This window comes from Camelus dromedarius, chromosome 18, assembly GCF_036321535.1.
Source record: "Camelus dromedarius isolate mCamDro1 chromosome 18, mCamDro1.pat, whole genome shotgun sequence".
In the NCBI taxonomy this organism is placed as follows: Eukaryota; Metazoa; Chordata; class Mammalia; order Artiodactyla; family Camelidae; genus Camelus; species Camelus dromedarius.
Window position 1 is genome coordinate 47792648 of NC_087453.1, and position 15195 is coordinate 47807842.

The window sequence follows — 15195 nt, forward strand, 5'->3', positions numbered from 1 at the left end:
CGGGGCACATCTAACCATATTACTCCTCCTCCTCCTCCTCCTGGCGGGGGTAGTAACAGAAACACACAGAGGCCTCACTGAAGTACTGAGCTTTGCTGACTCTCCCTGAGCCAGCTGATGTTTTTCCAGCTATCTACACTACAATGGGAAAGTGTACAAAATATAAAAAGTGTAATATAGCTTTGTGCTCACAAACCATCTTTCTAACAGGGTATTGAGGTATAACTATCATGCGTGTGCACCCATGAAACCATCACTACAGTACAGATAACTGAGCATCTCCATCACCGCTCAGATGTTCACACCCCGCCCCCCTGCAATCTGTCTGTCTCGCACCACTCCTGCCCTCAAGGCGACCACTAATCAACTTCATGTCAATCTAAATTAGTTTGAATCTTCTAGAATTTTACATAAATGGAATGACATAGCGCATCCGTTTGCTAGGGCTGCCATGACAAAACACCACAGGCTGGGCGGCTTAAACAGTTATTTTCTTATTTTCACAGTTCTGGACACTAGGAGCCCAAGATCAAGGTGTCAGCAGGGTTCACTTCTTCTAAGGCCTCTCTCCTTGGCGTGTAGCTGACCATGCTCTTGTGTCCTCACACAGCCTCACATTCCCTCTCTGCCCAAGCATCCCTGGCTTTTGACACCACTTTTTTGGGTATATGAACATGCAATTGTCCAGTAATGTTTGTTGAAAGATTATCCTTTCCTTACTGATTTGTATCCTTAAATTCAGATACTATCATCTGCTCTGCCCTCCTCATGTGACTGCAGAAAGAACTCAATGAGATATGTGTAAACTTGCTCTGAAAAGTGGAAAACGGCTAGAAATCTAAGTCACTGTCTTTGTTAGTTCTGAGTAAACCCTGACCCAAAGACAGTAACGGAGAAGGTACTGGGCTGAGAGTCAGAGCAGCTGACATGTGCTATGGCCCTGCTCTTTTCTTAGCCTTTAAAATCTCTTTCAGCCTCAGAGCTAGGAAAAATAGTATCTGACGGGTCTGCTTCAGAGGGAGTTTACGAAGCTTATGTAAGAATTCACATTTTAAAATGCCTTGTGAAGTGTAAGGTGCTGCAGAAATGCAAGATACTGTCTTTACACCTGAAAAATCCCTAGACTACATGATGAGGTCCGTTCTTGCTTGACACGGTAGGACAGAGCTGTAATGTGGCTGTGTGCGCTGAAGCTGCGCAAAAAGATCTTAACAATCATAGTTTGACAAACTGATTGTTCCATACCCTTAAAACTTTCTCTCAGAACATTAGAAACTCCCTTTCACTGTTAGTTATAAACATATAGGAAAGTGAAAAAGAGCAAGACTAATACTGATGTAGAACGCTGCAATTTAAAACATTAGAAACACTGAGAATTAGGACATTTAACTTACTCAAAATTTATCAAGAGTAATTTCAATAGCGTGTGCCTCTACTTTTCATTACGTAACTCACAACACGGAGTGAGCTCTTTTCTGTGCCTCGGTGAACTGCTGGACTCCCTTCCAAGTTTGGATCAGTTTCCAACACTTTGTCCTTTGCACTTATGCTACTGTGGAGCAGCTCCAAGAGTTTCTTTAACGTGAAGTGCTTTTTTGCCAGCATCATTTCACCAGGACACCTTCATCCTTTCTGCCACAAACTCTTCCCGCATTTATGCTGACAAATTCCCCTTCAGCAGGTTATTCTGGCTTCACCTCTGGGGCCTCTTCAATGGTGGCAGCCCAACATCTTCTTCTACACCCCTATTGATGTTCTATTAGAATTTCACCCCCAGAGCTATCACTTTTCCTTTCTTTGCTGCAATTCTATCTTCGTTGGCCAACTCTCTCTTCTGATCATCTATTTTTGAGAAGTGTTATGTGGGTTTATCACTGGGAGGCAAGAAGGCAACACAGCCACGTGCTCTGCTGACTGCACACGAGCTGACTAACAGGCACGCACGAGGCACATCTGTGATTTACGTAGTGGTCTGTGGACTGAAAAGCCGGAAGTGAAGTTTGCAGAATACAGCATGGGTGCAGAAGTTTGAGTAGTGCGTTGACGGACTGGTGTTACTTAATCAGACGCAGCAACTGAAATGCATGCATACTGGAGCCGGGCAAACTGAGGACTCCTGTACTTACAGTACCCTGAGAGGTGTGAATTCTCTCATTTAGTTTTCTCAGCATTTGAAGAGGAGAGAAAACTAATTATTGCTCCGGCTTTCTCAATGTGATTCTTCAGAAACCTTGACTATAAATTCAAGAAATGTGTGGTGAAGAAATCAAAGAAATTTACTACAACTGTCACTTAAGTGTGCTCATTTTAGATTAAATTACACTGTGGCATGAGGTAGGAAAATCAGTGGACTTTAAAACAGAACTTGGTTCACTGTTTGGGGAAAACGTCCCAGGAACTCGTCTGGAAACCCGGGAATGTCTGAGGACAGAGCTAACCATCCTGCCTGTGGACTGCTGTTCTCACCTGCAGACCCTGGATCTGAGCTGCGACGTTTCCCACCTCCCCCCAGTCCTGCTTCAGGCTGATCCCCACAATCCCTGATGGCAAAAGCCAGCTCCTTAGTACCTATTGCTACCTTTCTGAATTCAGTGGCTTCTGTGTACTGGCAGACTCCTTAGTTTGTCTGCAAGTCAAGGGGAGGCCGTCAGCTCTGTCCTGAACGGGCTTTTCTTCAAACTGCAGGGCCTGTGCCTACACTTGCTAAATGTACAGATACGTAGTTACACCACCTCCTAGTGAGTTTTCCAGTTGTTGGATATACTGTGTAGTGTATAATTCGGATCCTTAAGGCTGTCCATTTATCTCTGTTTCAAAAATCTGAAGTCGGCTAGCATATACTGAGCTCATTGTGTGAAATTTAAATGTAAATACATTAGCATGCCTCGTGTTTGTGGATTTGCATTCCCAGTGACTGACCTACTCAGTGACTCAGTGGGTCAGCTGACATAAGTAGGGGGTCCTTGTGAGGGGGCTTGGGCCAGTGGGCAGGGTTCTGTGCCTCTCAAACATTTGCTTTTCGCTCGCCTCTAAGCAGGACAGGAAAAGCTTGTTTCCCTTTGGCTATCGGGACCTTTACCAGGATTAGCTAAATGCACGGCTTTGATTTAGGAAAATAAGGCCTTGAGTTGCCTACCTTTATGGGGCCGTCGCCTAACTCACTGCGTTTGCAGCGTTTCTTTTCCAGGTTCTGTTGAATAAGCCTTTGGGGCATAAGCCCTTTTGTGCTCCAGGAGGACTTTCCTTACAGTTGCATTTGGGGGGCGCTGCTTGTGTGCTCAGAATTAAAAAGCTTTTGCTATTTTGCATCAGTATTGGCCTTTTTCCCTCCAGCCCTGCTAATTGATCCCTTTTAATAAACTGAATGTTTGGTTAAAAAAAAAAAAAAAGAACTAAAGAACTTGGTTGAATTACAGTTGATTTTCTTTTAAGAGAAAAGCAAAAAATTTTACATGATTTTCTGTAGTTTTAATCATTTAACTACTTTTTCATATCTTGGCATCTTTTTAGTTGTCACTCTTCTTGTACCCTGAATAGAGTTCACACAAGATCAAATGTTAAACGTACCCCATATCCTAAAACAAGTTTCTCAAAATCCTGACAGTCTCATTTTAAAGGCCTGTTTGCATTCAGTCTCCCTGAGGACTAACTGCACATGCAGACACAGGAATTATATGATTGGGGCCTTTTATGTAACTGGCCTCTTGGAGTGACAGCAAATTGTTGGTATTATCTCTTAAAATGTCTAATAGTGGTTTATCACCCCGATTTCAGAACTATTCATCAATGTATTTCTACACACTCTCCCCTAAAAGATAGAAGAATAAATTATTTTAACTATCCCGGGAAGGTAGTGTTACTTTTATAAACATAAAGTTATTTTAGATCCTAATGAACCAACAAACATGAAGGTATTTATCCAATGACGGCAGTCACTGTATTCTACTCTGATTTTCATGACAACCACCTCAACAGGAGAAACAGCAACGTAAACAGATAATTTAAACACAGCTTGGTAAGTGGGGGAGGGTAGTCACAAGATGGTATGGGACTATTAGAGAAGCACCAGACCCAGCTTTGTGGGAAACAAGGACAGTCTGGTTAGGCTAGCTCTGAAAGACAGCAGGAACCACCTCAGCAAAGGAGGGAGGACGGACGGTTCTTGCAAGAACCACAGACTCAAAGTCCTGGAGACAAGAGACAGAGAACGATGAGTTCCGGAAACCAGAAGTTGTTCTGTGGGAGAGCCGAGGCTAGAGAGGTAACACTTGTGCCGTGCTGAAGAACTTGGCCGTGACAGCAGCAGAGCTGTCGCTGAAGAAGCACGTTCAAGGGACAGTAACGTGCTCTGATTCATGTTTTAGGGACTCGTTTCAGCAGCTGCTGTGAGCAGATGGGAGTGGAGGCCGTGAAGAAGACAGAGGCCAGCTGAGAGACAAACAGGCTCAACTGAAGTCAGCAGCAGTGGGAACTGAGAGATGGGGAGGATTCTAGAGGCACTAAGGAGGTGGAATCAAAAGGACTTTGTGACCACTCTGGATACTGCAGGTGACTCAGGGTTTTCTGGATGGACAGATAAGTGGTTATACTAAATAAAATACAGAATAAAGGAGGAAGGTCATGTTGTAGGAAGAAAAATGGTTATTTAATTTGGAAAAATTTTGACTTTGAAAGGAACGTGAGGCATATAATGAGACTTCCTGCCTCAGAGTAAAACTATGTTGTTTTGTGTCTGCTCTTTGGATGGTCTGAGACTGGTAACTCTGTACCTGGGTGGGGAGGCAGCGACACTGGCTTCCCCTGCACAGGGAAGCAACGTGTAACCCTCAGGCAACAACCAAAGGGCAGCCTCCTGTTAGAGGGGAGACTGAAAGCTTTATTGTCCAGGACAAAGGGTACAAATAGCCCCACTGTATTTGTGTGTCTGAACAAAAAAACGGCCAGGAAACGTCTCAGATGGTTAAACATTATGTTTTAGATGGTTCATGGCCTGAGGAGTAGCAATACGTAAGCACAAGGTTGCAGGACTTGTGTAATAACCCTGTGACAGTGACTGGGAGATTCACCTGGGACAGAAGACTTGATCCTCACCCTTTTCTAGTACACCCAAAATGGGCCCAGGCCACCCACTGCCAGCTGCCAGAGCTCTCCATCACGGTCACTGGTCAGAATGCCTAATACTGAAAGCCACACAACCCACTTTTTATCTTTTCCCAAACGTAAATAGGAAGATATTTTAAACCACTTTTTGCTTACATGGAAGAATATCTTGATATCTGTTTTTGTGTCTGTTGTGTAGTTCATTCCCAGAGCTGAACACAGCAGGCAGATTCTTAGATCTCAAAGCCTTTAAAAGGTAAGAAATGTAAGTTATGTATTTACTATAGCAAAACAGAAAGAAAGAAAGAAAGAAATCTGTCTTTGTGTAGCATTCATGATTCTTAGTCCCTATATGACATCACCTGATGTTGAACGTGTTGTATGATAGAGAAGTCAGAACCTCACTGAAAAAATACTATATAGAACATCTAAAATTTGAGATATCAATCAATAAGTTGCTTGAAAAGGAAATGTTAAACTCTCTGGAGATACTTTTTCCCTTCAACTTCAAGATTTTTCCTTTTTCACATTAAAAAAAAAAGCCAGTACAGAATATTTACTTCTTAGGACTTACCCCTAAATGTATCATTTTATAAAGAAAAACAATAAAATAACAGCAACAAAAACATATAAACAAAAAATATAAATTCTCACAATTTACTCCTTGCCCCATGAAGAAATTACAGCTAGGATACTAATTAAAGAATTCTTCTTTTCAAAAACTTTCTTTAACAACTGCAAATTCAACATTTATTGAACATTTAGTATGTACTCATCACTGTCCTAGATATCAAAATAAAAGATAAACCTGAAAATGGCCTCATCCTTAAGACGTTAACAGAGCAGCTAGAGACAGACACGTGATCAATGCACAGACACACTAGTGTAAATGACAGCACAAGACTGCACCTGACAGCACAGGAAGGAGAGCCCTGAACTGGCCCTTCCTGAGTCACAGGAAGCCAGGCACACGGAAGTCTGTGTGTGGAAGGACAGCAGAGCAGAGGTGCACAGGTACCACAGCAGGCAGGAGAACAGCAACAAAGGCCCGGAGGCACACGTCCTCTCTGGGGAACAGTTCACAGTACAGCAGCAACAGCCCAGAGCACACGACTTGGCCCAAGGGAAACCAGAACTAACCAGGAAGGCCTGGTTTCATATGCAGAAGGAACTGTGATGTATCCAGTCCTGCTCTACCAGAGTATTTGTGGATAAAGCCTGAGAGCCCGTACTTTTCAAAAGCTCTTCAGTAACTCTCGGGTAGCCAGCTTGGCGCTACCGGTCTTTTAAGTTACTGTTTGGCAACTACTGCCTCGGGGAATGAGGAGCCAGTGAAGGTTTTAAGCAGTAGGCTAATATGATCAGGCTTTTACCTTTTACTCTTTCTGCAAACCAATTCTAAAATTAACCTGGAAAAAAAACATCTGTAGGAAGAATTTTGTAAAAGAGTAATGAGGGAAGACTAGTCTTAATAGATAGTAAAATAAAATGTAACGTGATGCTAATTTTAAAAGTTTGGTACCAGTACATGAATAAACAAATTAATGGAAAAAAAATTAAAGTAAGTGCAGAGCTTCAGTATATGATAAAAGTGGCATTTCACACCACTGAAGGGACAAGCGAACCTTGGGACATCTGATTAGCTACATAACGCTGGATCCCAAATACCTTAAAAATTAAATTCTAGCTGGGTAAAAGACTTACACATTAACAAAATTCATAAAAGTATTAAAAAAAAAGTATTATGTAACTGTTACGTTCCCAGCGTGAAAGGGAAAATCCTACAGGATGCAGAAAACCCAGGAGCCCAAAAAGAAAAGACTGCCACGTCCGACCACAAAAAGCAGCCACTTCTGTTTGGTAAACGTGTGCACACGTGTGTAATACAAAAACAAACCGGAAGATTTCACCAAATAGAACACATACAAAAGGGTTATTTATTCATTACATAAAGAGTTATTAATTGATAGGAAACTGAGCAAAGAATTAGAATTAAAAGCATATGGAAAGCTATTTGTTTGTTCTCACATAAAGATATGCCAATTAGATCATCAATAAGGAATCATTTGTCATTTAAAGGATGAGCAAAGATCCAAAAATTTGATAACACAAAATATGGCTGTCTTTCTAGGAATTTGTTCTAGAGAATACTAACACGTATGCACATGCACATGAAGAGGGGTGGTTCTTATTCATAATAGCAAAGACCAGAATAACCTAAAGGTCCATCGTAGGGGACTATTTAAAGAAAAGGTCTTTATTCACATAATTAACTACCATGCAATACTTAAGATACAGCTATATGCGCTGACAATATACTTGGAAATTACTTATGTGGAACTTTTTTAATAAAAAGAAAAGAAAGGGTGAAATAGTGAGTAAAGTACAAGCCAATTTTTCTGAAAGTTTATACGACAAACTTTATGGTGGAAAGGGGGCCTAGGGAGTCACGGGAGAAAGAGAGAGACTTCGTTTTATAACATTTTATGCTATTTGACTCTTTTACTATGTACATCTACCACTTTTAAAACATAGAAACAATTGACTCAATCAGAAAAAAGAAAAGAAATAGAAATCTTCTGGTTGTGATGTGGAAAGAGATCACATACAGAATTTGTTAAGACCAAAATATTTACCGTAAATTCCTCGATGATTTCAAATTCTGATACTTTTCTCTCAAGCATTTCAAAATAACACTTCATGGTTGAATTCTCATGACTACTGAATGTTAATGGTCTAACCAGAGCCAACTGAGCTAGCTCCATTTCGGAAACAATTTCCATACCTAAGAAAGAGAAAATTTCACATGTCTAAGTTACATATATATATATATATAAAGGGAGATTTTATTTTTATTTTTGTCATCTTCTCTTAAGTAAAAACACAGCCACTTAAGAATTAATGGGGAAGAGAGAAGATGGCGGAGTTGAAGGTCGCTCGCAGCTCACCCTCTCTCACAAATGCACCAAGACCCACATCCACAGACCCACTCAGCCAACCAGAGCACCTGTGGAACTCCGACAGAACATCGCCCTCTTCAAAACATAAAGACGCCAAAAATCTGGTAGGAGAGAAGGAAAGAAGAAAGAACAAAAGGCAAAGCAGAGCGGGACAAGTCCCGCGGGGAGGGAGCAGCAAAGAAGGACTGGCGCTCGTTCGCTGGGTCTCCCCTCTCCAACTGAGAGGCCAGCAGGACGGAGGGGGAACCTCCGAGGCTCGGATCTATACGGAGCAGCCCTTGACTGACAGAACTAAGCTAAACGGGCACATAGGGTCCCCCTGACACCCAGCCTGAAACGCGGGCCAGCAGCTGCGGGCAGGGCCAGGCTGCACAAGCCGGGCAGAGGACTGGGGCGGCTGCACGGAGGCAGCCCTGGGGGACTACAAGGGGCTGCGCACCGTGGCTGTGGGTGCACAGGGCAGAACAACCGGGGCCCTCCATAAAACAGCAAGGTTGATGTGCTCTCGGAGGAAGGGTGCACACCCCCATCTCTGAAAACCCGCGGAAAGTATTCGGGGGAAGAGAGGCGGGGCTCAGGCACAGCCGCCATATCCTCCAGCGCTTAGCATCCAGGCGGGGGCGGGGGTGAAACCTGCATCGGCACCGAAGGGCTTAGTAGCCTCAAAGGCCAGACTGAGACTGGCCTGCAGCCCGAGGCAGATAGGATCCTTCCATCCTGGTCCCTCAGAGAACTTGCTCCACAAAGACAAACAAGGAGCTGGGTTTTGGCCCAGAGCAGGGACAAGGCTGTCCCTCGGTCTTCCCCGAGCCCACCTGCGGAGCGCCGACCAGGACAGAGTGCGCAGCCGCACAGAGCAGCGGAGTTACCGGCGGTGGCGCAGGTAGAGCGAGAGCGGCCCCCCGCCTTTCCGGCAGGAACACAGCCCCTGACCGAGGTGCTGGGAGGGGGCACGACCCGCCCTCCTACCCGGCCAGTCTGCAACATCTGACCGCGGCATCGGGAGGGGCAGTGACTCGCCCGCCCACAGCAGAGGAGAGCTGCACCTGACCCAGTGTTAGGAGGAGGCGCGATCTGCTTGCCGACAGGTGCTGGGAGCAGCACAGAAGAGGGCGCCAACGGAGGGCCTCTGAAAACAGCAAGCTGAGCTTCCAAAACAGGATGAAGACAGAAAGACTTCACATTAAAAGCACACAGATTCCAGGAGAACACCGACAACCCCCCCCCCCTTTTTTTTTAAATCTGTTTTTACCTGTTCTATTTTCTATTACCCTCTTAACTTTTACTTCTTAATTCATTTCTATTTCTCTTGGGTTTTGATGTCCTGTTATTGATTAGACACAGGTCTCAAATACATCTATTCATCCCCCCCCCCTTTTTAAAAAAGTTTTAAAAGGACGTCTCAACCCGGTTGATATTCTGCTTCAACTCGCTCTTCTATTATTCATTATACACTGTTTTCAAACCCTCTTTCTCCCTTCTTTTAAAATTCTTTCTCTCTCTCTCTTATTTTTTTCTTTTTTTCCTAAGTTCTATTCCTAAATAGTTATTAGATAGATAAACTCCTTAAGGACCAAAATAGACAACTGATACTCCATAAACCACAGTGCCAGAGAGGTATGAGCAAGATGAAGCAGAGAAACCTTTCCCAATTAAAAGAACAAGAGAAATCCCCTGAAAGAAAGATCAATGAAATAGATATCGATAGCCTACTAGATCAAGATTTCAAAAAAGGAGTGATCAAATTGCTGAAGGAATTAAAAGAGATAGTGTTTAGAGATACAAAATATGTCAAAAATGAAATTGAAGCTATAAAGAAGAGCCAAGTATAATGGGTAAACTCATTGACAGAGATGAGGAATGATCTAATAGCTGTGCAAAGCCGACTAGATAATGCAGAGGAACGAATTAGTGACCTAGAAGATAGGACAATAGAAAGCACCCATTCAGAAGAGCTACAAGATAAGCAAATAAAAAATAATGAAAATAGCATAAGGGACCTATGGGATAATATAAAGCATCCCAATCTTCGCATAATAGGGGTCCCAGAAGGGGAAGAAAGATCAAAGGGGATTGAAAAGGTTTTTGAAGAAATCATGACTGGAAACTTCCCAAACTTAAAGAAGGAATCAGATATCCAAGTACAGGAAGCTCAGAGGGTCCCAAACAGGAAGAACCCAAATAGATCCACACCAAGACATATCATAATCAAGATGGCCAGAGTCAAGGATAAAGAAATGATTCTAAAGGCAGCAAGAGAAAAGCAAAGAGTGAGTTACAAGGGAACCCCCATAAGGCTCTCAGCTGATTTCTCTACACAAACACTACAGGCCAGAAGGGAGTGGCAAGATATATTCAAAGCCCTGAATGAAAAAAAGATGCAGCCTAGGATACTTTATCCAGCAAGGCTATCCTTTAGGATAGAAGGAGAAATAAAGAGTTTCACAGACAAAAAAAAAAAAGAAAAAAAAAAAGCTGCAGGAGTTTAGCAACACTAAACCCATGCTAAAAGAAATATTGAAAGGGCTATTCTAAATAGAAAAGCAGCAGGATGCTACAGAAATGAGAAACTCATAACTGGAAAGCTGATAACTCATGAATTACAAATAAAGTAAACACGAAATTATAAAAGAAGACATACAAATCACTGAGAGTGGGAGAGGGAGGCAGGGAAATACAGAATATATTTTTTTCTTTCTTTTTAAAATTTTTTTTAATGGTAGGATGGGTTTGAGATCATGTTACTATCAGTTTAATAAAAACAGTTATAGTAATGGGCTAATAGATTTACAAAAAAGGGTAACCACAAGCCAAAAACTTAGAGGGAGTCACAAAAACTAAATAAAACCCATGATAATACAAAGGAAAATCACCAAACCACTAAAGGAAGAAGAAAGGAACAAAGAGGAAATACCAAATCAACTGCAAAGAAAAGTTCAAAATGGCAATAAACACACATCTATCATTAATTACTGTAAATGTTAATGGACTAAATGCTCCAGTCAAAAGATATAGAGTGGCAGACTGGATAATAAAGCAAGAACCTTCAATATGCTGCATACAAGAGACCCACTTTAGGGAGAAGGACACATATAGATTGAGAGTGAAAGGATGGAAAAGGATATTCCATGCAAATGGAAAAGCCAAAAAAGCAGGTGTTGCAGTACTGATTTCAGACAAAATAGACTTTAAAACAAAGGCCACAAAGAAAGATAAAGAAGGACACTTTATAGTCATTAAAGGAATGATACAAGAGGAGGATATTACACTCGTTAATATATATGCACCCAATATAGGAGCACCTAAGTACATACAAGAATTACTAACAGAGATAAAGGGGGATATTGATGGGAAAATAATCATAGTTGGAGATTTTAACACTGCATTAACATCACTAGACAGATCTTCCAGACAGAAAATAAACAAGGCAACAGAGAAATTAAATACTACAATAGAAAAAGTAGATTTGGTGGATATTTTCAGAGCATTACACCCCCCAAAAATAGGATATACATTCTTTTCAAGTGCACATGGAACATTTTCCAGGATCGATCATGTACTTGGGCACAAAAGAAACCTCAACAATTTTAAGAAGATAGAAATTATCTCAAGCATCTTTACTGACCACAATGCCATGAAACTGGAAATCAACAACAGAGAAACAAAGGAGAAAAAAAGGAAAGCATGGAGATTAAACAATATGTTATTGAAAAAACCAATGGGTCAATGAGGAAATCAAAGTTGAAATTAAAAAATACCTTGAGACAAATGATAATGAAAGCACAACCACTCAAAACCTATGGGACACAGCAAAGGCAGTGCTAAGAGGGAAGTTTATAGCGATACAGGCCTTCCTCAAAAAAGAAGAACAATCTCAAATAAACAATTTAACCCACCACCTGAATGAATTAGAAAAAGAAGAACAAAAAGCCCCAAAAAGCAGCAGAAGGAAGGAAATAATAAAGATCAGAGAGGAACTAAATACAATAGAGATGAACAAGACCATAGAAAAAATCAACCAAACCAAAAGCTGGTTTTTTGAAAAAGTAAATAAAATCGACAAACCTCTGGCCAAACTCACAAAGAAGAAAAAGGGGAGAGCACAAATTAGCAAAATAAGAAAGGAAAATAGAGAAATCACAACAAATAAAATAGAAATACAGAATATCATACGAGAATATTATGAAAAACTATATGGAACCAAACTGGATAACCTAGAGGAGACGGACAAGTTTCTGGAAACATACTGTCCACCAAGACTGAATCAAGAAGAAACTGACCACCTGAACAATCCGATCACTAGAAATGAAGTCGAAATAGCAATTAAAAACCTCCCTACAAATAAAAGTCCAGGACTGGATGGCTTCACCGGGGAATGCTACCAAACATACAAAGAAGAACTCATACCAGTCCTTCTCAAACTCTTCCAGACGATTGAAAAGGAGGGAATACTCCCAAACTCATTCTATGAAGCCACCATCACCCTGATACCAAAACCAGGCAAAGACACTACAAAAAAATAGGATTATAGGCCAATATCACTGATGAACATAGACGCCAAAATCCTCACCAAAATTTTAGCAAATAAAATCCAACAACACATAAAAAAGATTATACATCATGACCAAGTGGGGTTCATCCCAGGGACACAAGGCTGGTTCAACATATGCAAATCAATCAATGTAATACATCACATCAACAAGAGAAAGGACAAAAACCACATGATCATCTCAATCGATTCAGAAAAAGCATTTGATAAAGTTCAACACCCATTTATGATAAAAACTCTCGCCAAAGTGGGTAGAGAGGGAACATATCTCAACATAATAAAAGCTATATATGACAAACCTACAGCCAGCATAGTACTCAATGGTGAAAAACTCAAAAGCTTCCCACTAAAATCTGGGACAAGACAAGGATGCCCACTATCACCACTCCTATTCAATATAGTCCTGGAAGTCCTAGCCACAGCAATCAGGCAAGAGAGAGAAATAAAAGGGATCCAAATTGGAAAAGAAGAGGTAAAAGTGTCACTATATGCTGACAACATGTTACTATATATAGAAAACCCTAAAAGGTCGACACAAAAGCTACTAGAGCTGATTGAAGAATTCAGCAAGGTAGCAGGTTACAAAATTAATGTTCAAAAATCAGTTGCATTTCTTTGCACTAACGATGTATCAATAGAAAAAGAAAGTAAAGAAACAATCCCCTTTAAAATAGCACCCAAAGTAATAAAATATCTGGGAATAAATCTAACCAAGGAGGTAAAAGAATTATACACAGAAAACTAGAAACCATTGATGAAGGAAATTAAAGAAGACTTTAAAAAATGGAAAGATATTCCATGCTCTTGGATTGGAAGAACCAATATTGTTAAAATGGTCACACTGCCCAAGGCAATCTACAGATTTAATGGAATCCCTATCAAATTACCCAGGACATATTTCACAGAACTAGAACAAATCATAATCAAATTTATATGGAACCATCAAAGACCTAGAATTGCCAAAGCATTACTGAAGAGAAAGAAAGAGGCTGGAGGAATAACTCTCCCAGACTTCAGACAATACTACAGAACTACAGTCATCAAGACAGCATGGTATTGGTACAAAAACAGACATATAGACCAATGGAACAGAATAGAGAGCCCAGAAATGAACCCACAAACTTTTGGTCAACTAATCTTCAACAAAGGAGGCAAGAATATACAATGGAATAAAGACAGTCTCTTTGGCAAATGGTGTTGGGAAAACTGGACAGCAGCATGTAAAATAATGAAACTAGAACACTCCCTTACACCACATACAAAAATCAACTCAAAATGGATCAAAGACTTAAACATAAGACAAGATACAATAAACCTCCTAGAGGAAAACATAGGCAAAGCATTATCTGACATACATATCAAAAATGTTCTCCTAGTAGAAATAAAAGCAAGAATAAAGAAATGGGATGTAATGAAACTTACAATCTTCTGCACATCAAAGGAAACCAGAAGTAAAACAAGAAGAAAACCTACGGAATGGGAGAAAATATTTGCAAATGAAACCGACAAAGGCTTGATCTCCAGAATATATAAGCAGCTCATAAGACTCAATAAGAAAAAAATAAACAACCCATACCAAAAATGGGCAGAAGACCTAAACATGCAATTCTCCAAGGAAGACATACAAATGATCAAAAGGCACATGAAAAAATGCTCAATATCACTAATTATCAGAGAAATGCAAATCAGAACTACAATGAGGTATCACCTCACACCAGTCAGAATGGCCGTCATTCAAAAATCCACAAATGACAAATGCTGGAGAGGCTGTGAAGAAAAGGGAACCCTCCTAGACTGCTAGTGGGAATGCAGTTTGGTGCAGCCACTATGGAAAACAGTGTGGAGATTCCTCAAAAGACTAGGAATAGACTTACCGTATGACCCAGGAATCCCGCTCCTGGGCATATATCCAGAAGGAACCCTACTTCAGGATGACACCTGCACCCCAATGTTCATAGCAGCACTATTTACAATAGCCAAAACATGGAAACAGCCTAAATGTGCATCAACAGATGACTGGATAAAGAATAAGTGATATATTTATACAATGGAATACTACTCAGCCATAAAAATCGACAACATAGCGCCATTTGCAGCAACATGGATGCTCCTGGAGAATGTCATTCTAAGTGAAGTAAGCCAGAACGAGAAAGAAGAATACCATATGAGATCGCTCATATGTGGAATCTAAAAAACAAAAACAAAAACAAACAAACAAACAAAAACAAAGCGTAAATACAGGACAGAAATAGACTCATAGACAGAGAATACAGACTTGTGGTTGCCAGGGGGGTGGAGGGTGGGAAGGGATAGACTGGGATTCAAAATTGTAGAATAGATAGACAAGATTGTACTGTATAGCACAGGGAAATGTACACAAAATGTTATGATAACTCACAGAGAAAAAAATGTGACAATGAGTGTGTATATGTCCATGAATGACTGAGGAACTGTGCTGAACACTGGAATTTGACACAACATTGTAAAATGATTATAAATCAATAAAAAATGTTAAAAAAAAAGAATTAATGGGAGTTTGTTTTTCCAGAGGTGCAGAGTCTATCACTTTGAAAGGAAGGATCCTCG

General features: G+C 40.8%; 1 protein-coding gene across 1 annotated transcript in view; it reads right to left on the reverse strand.

Moving 5' to 3' along the window:
- The window catches only part of LOC105099862 (tyrosine-protein phosphatase non-receptor type 20), a 91441-nt gene that overhangs the window by 21486 nt on the left and 54760 nt on the right, over positions 1 to 15195 (reverse strand). The window contains exons 10-11 of the mRNA XM_064475960.1: positions 7737 to 7885; positions 5257 to 5347 (exon numbers count right to left, since the gene is read on the reverse strand). Of these exons, the coding sequence (XP_064332030.1) occupies positions 5257 to 5347; positions 7737 to 7885 (240 nt within the window). The remainder of the gene's footprint in view (positions 1 to 5256; positions 5348 to 7736; positions 7886 to 15195) is intronic.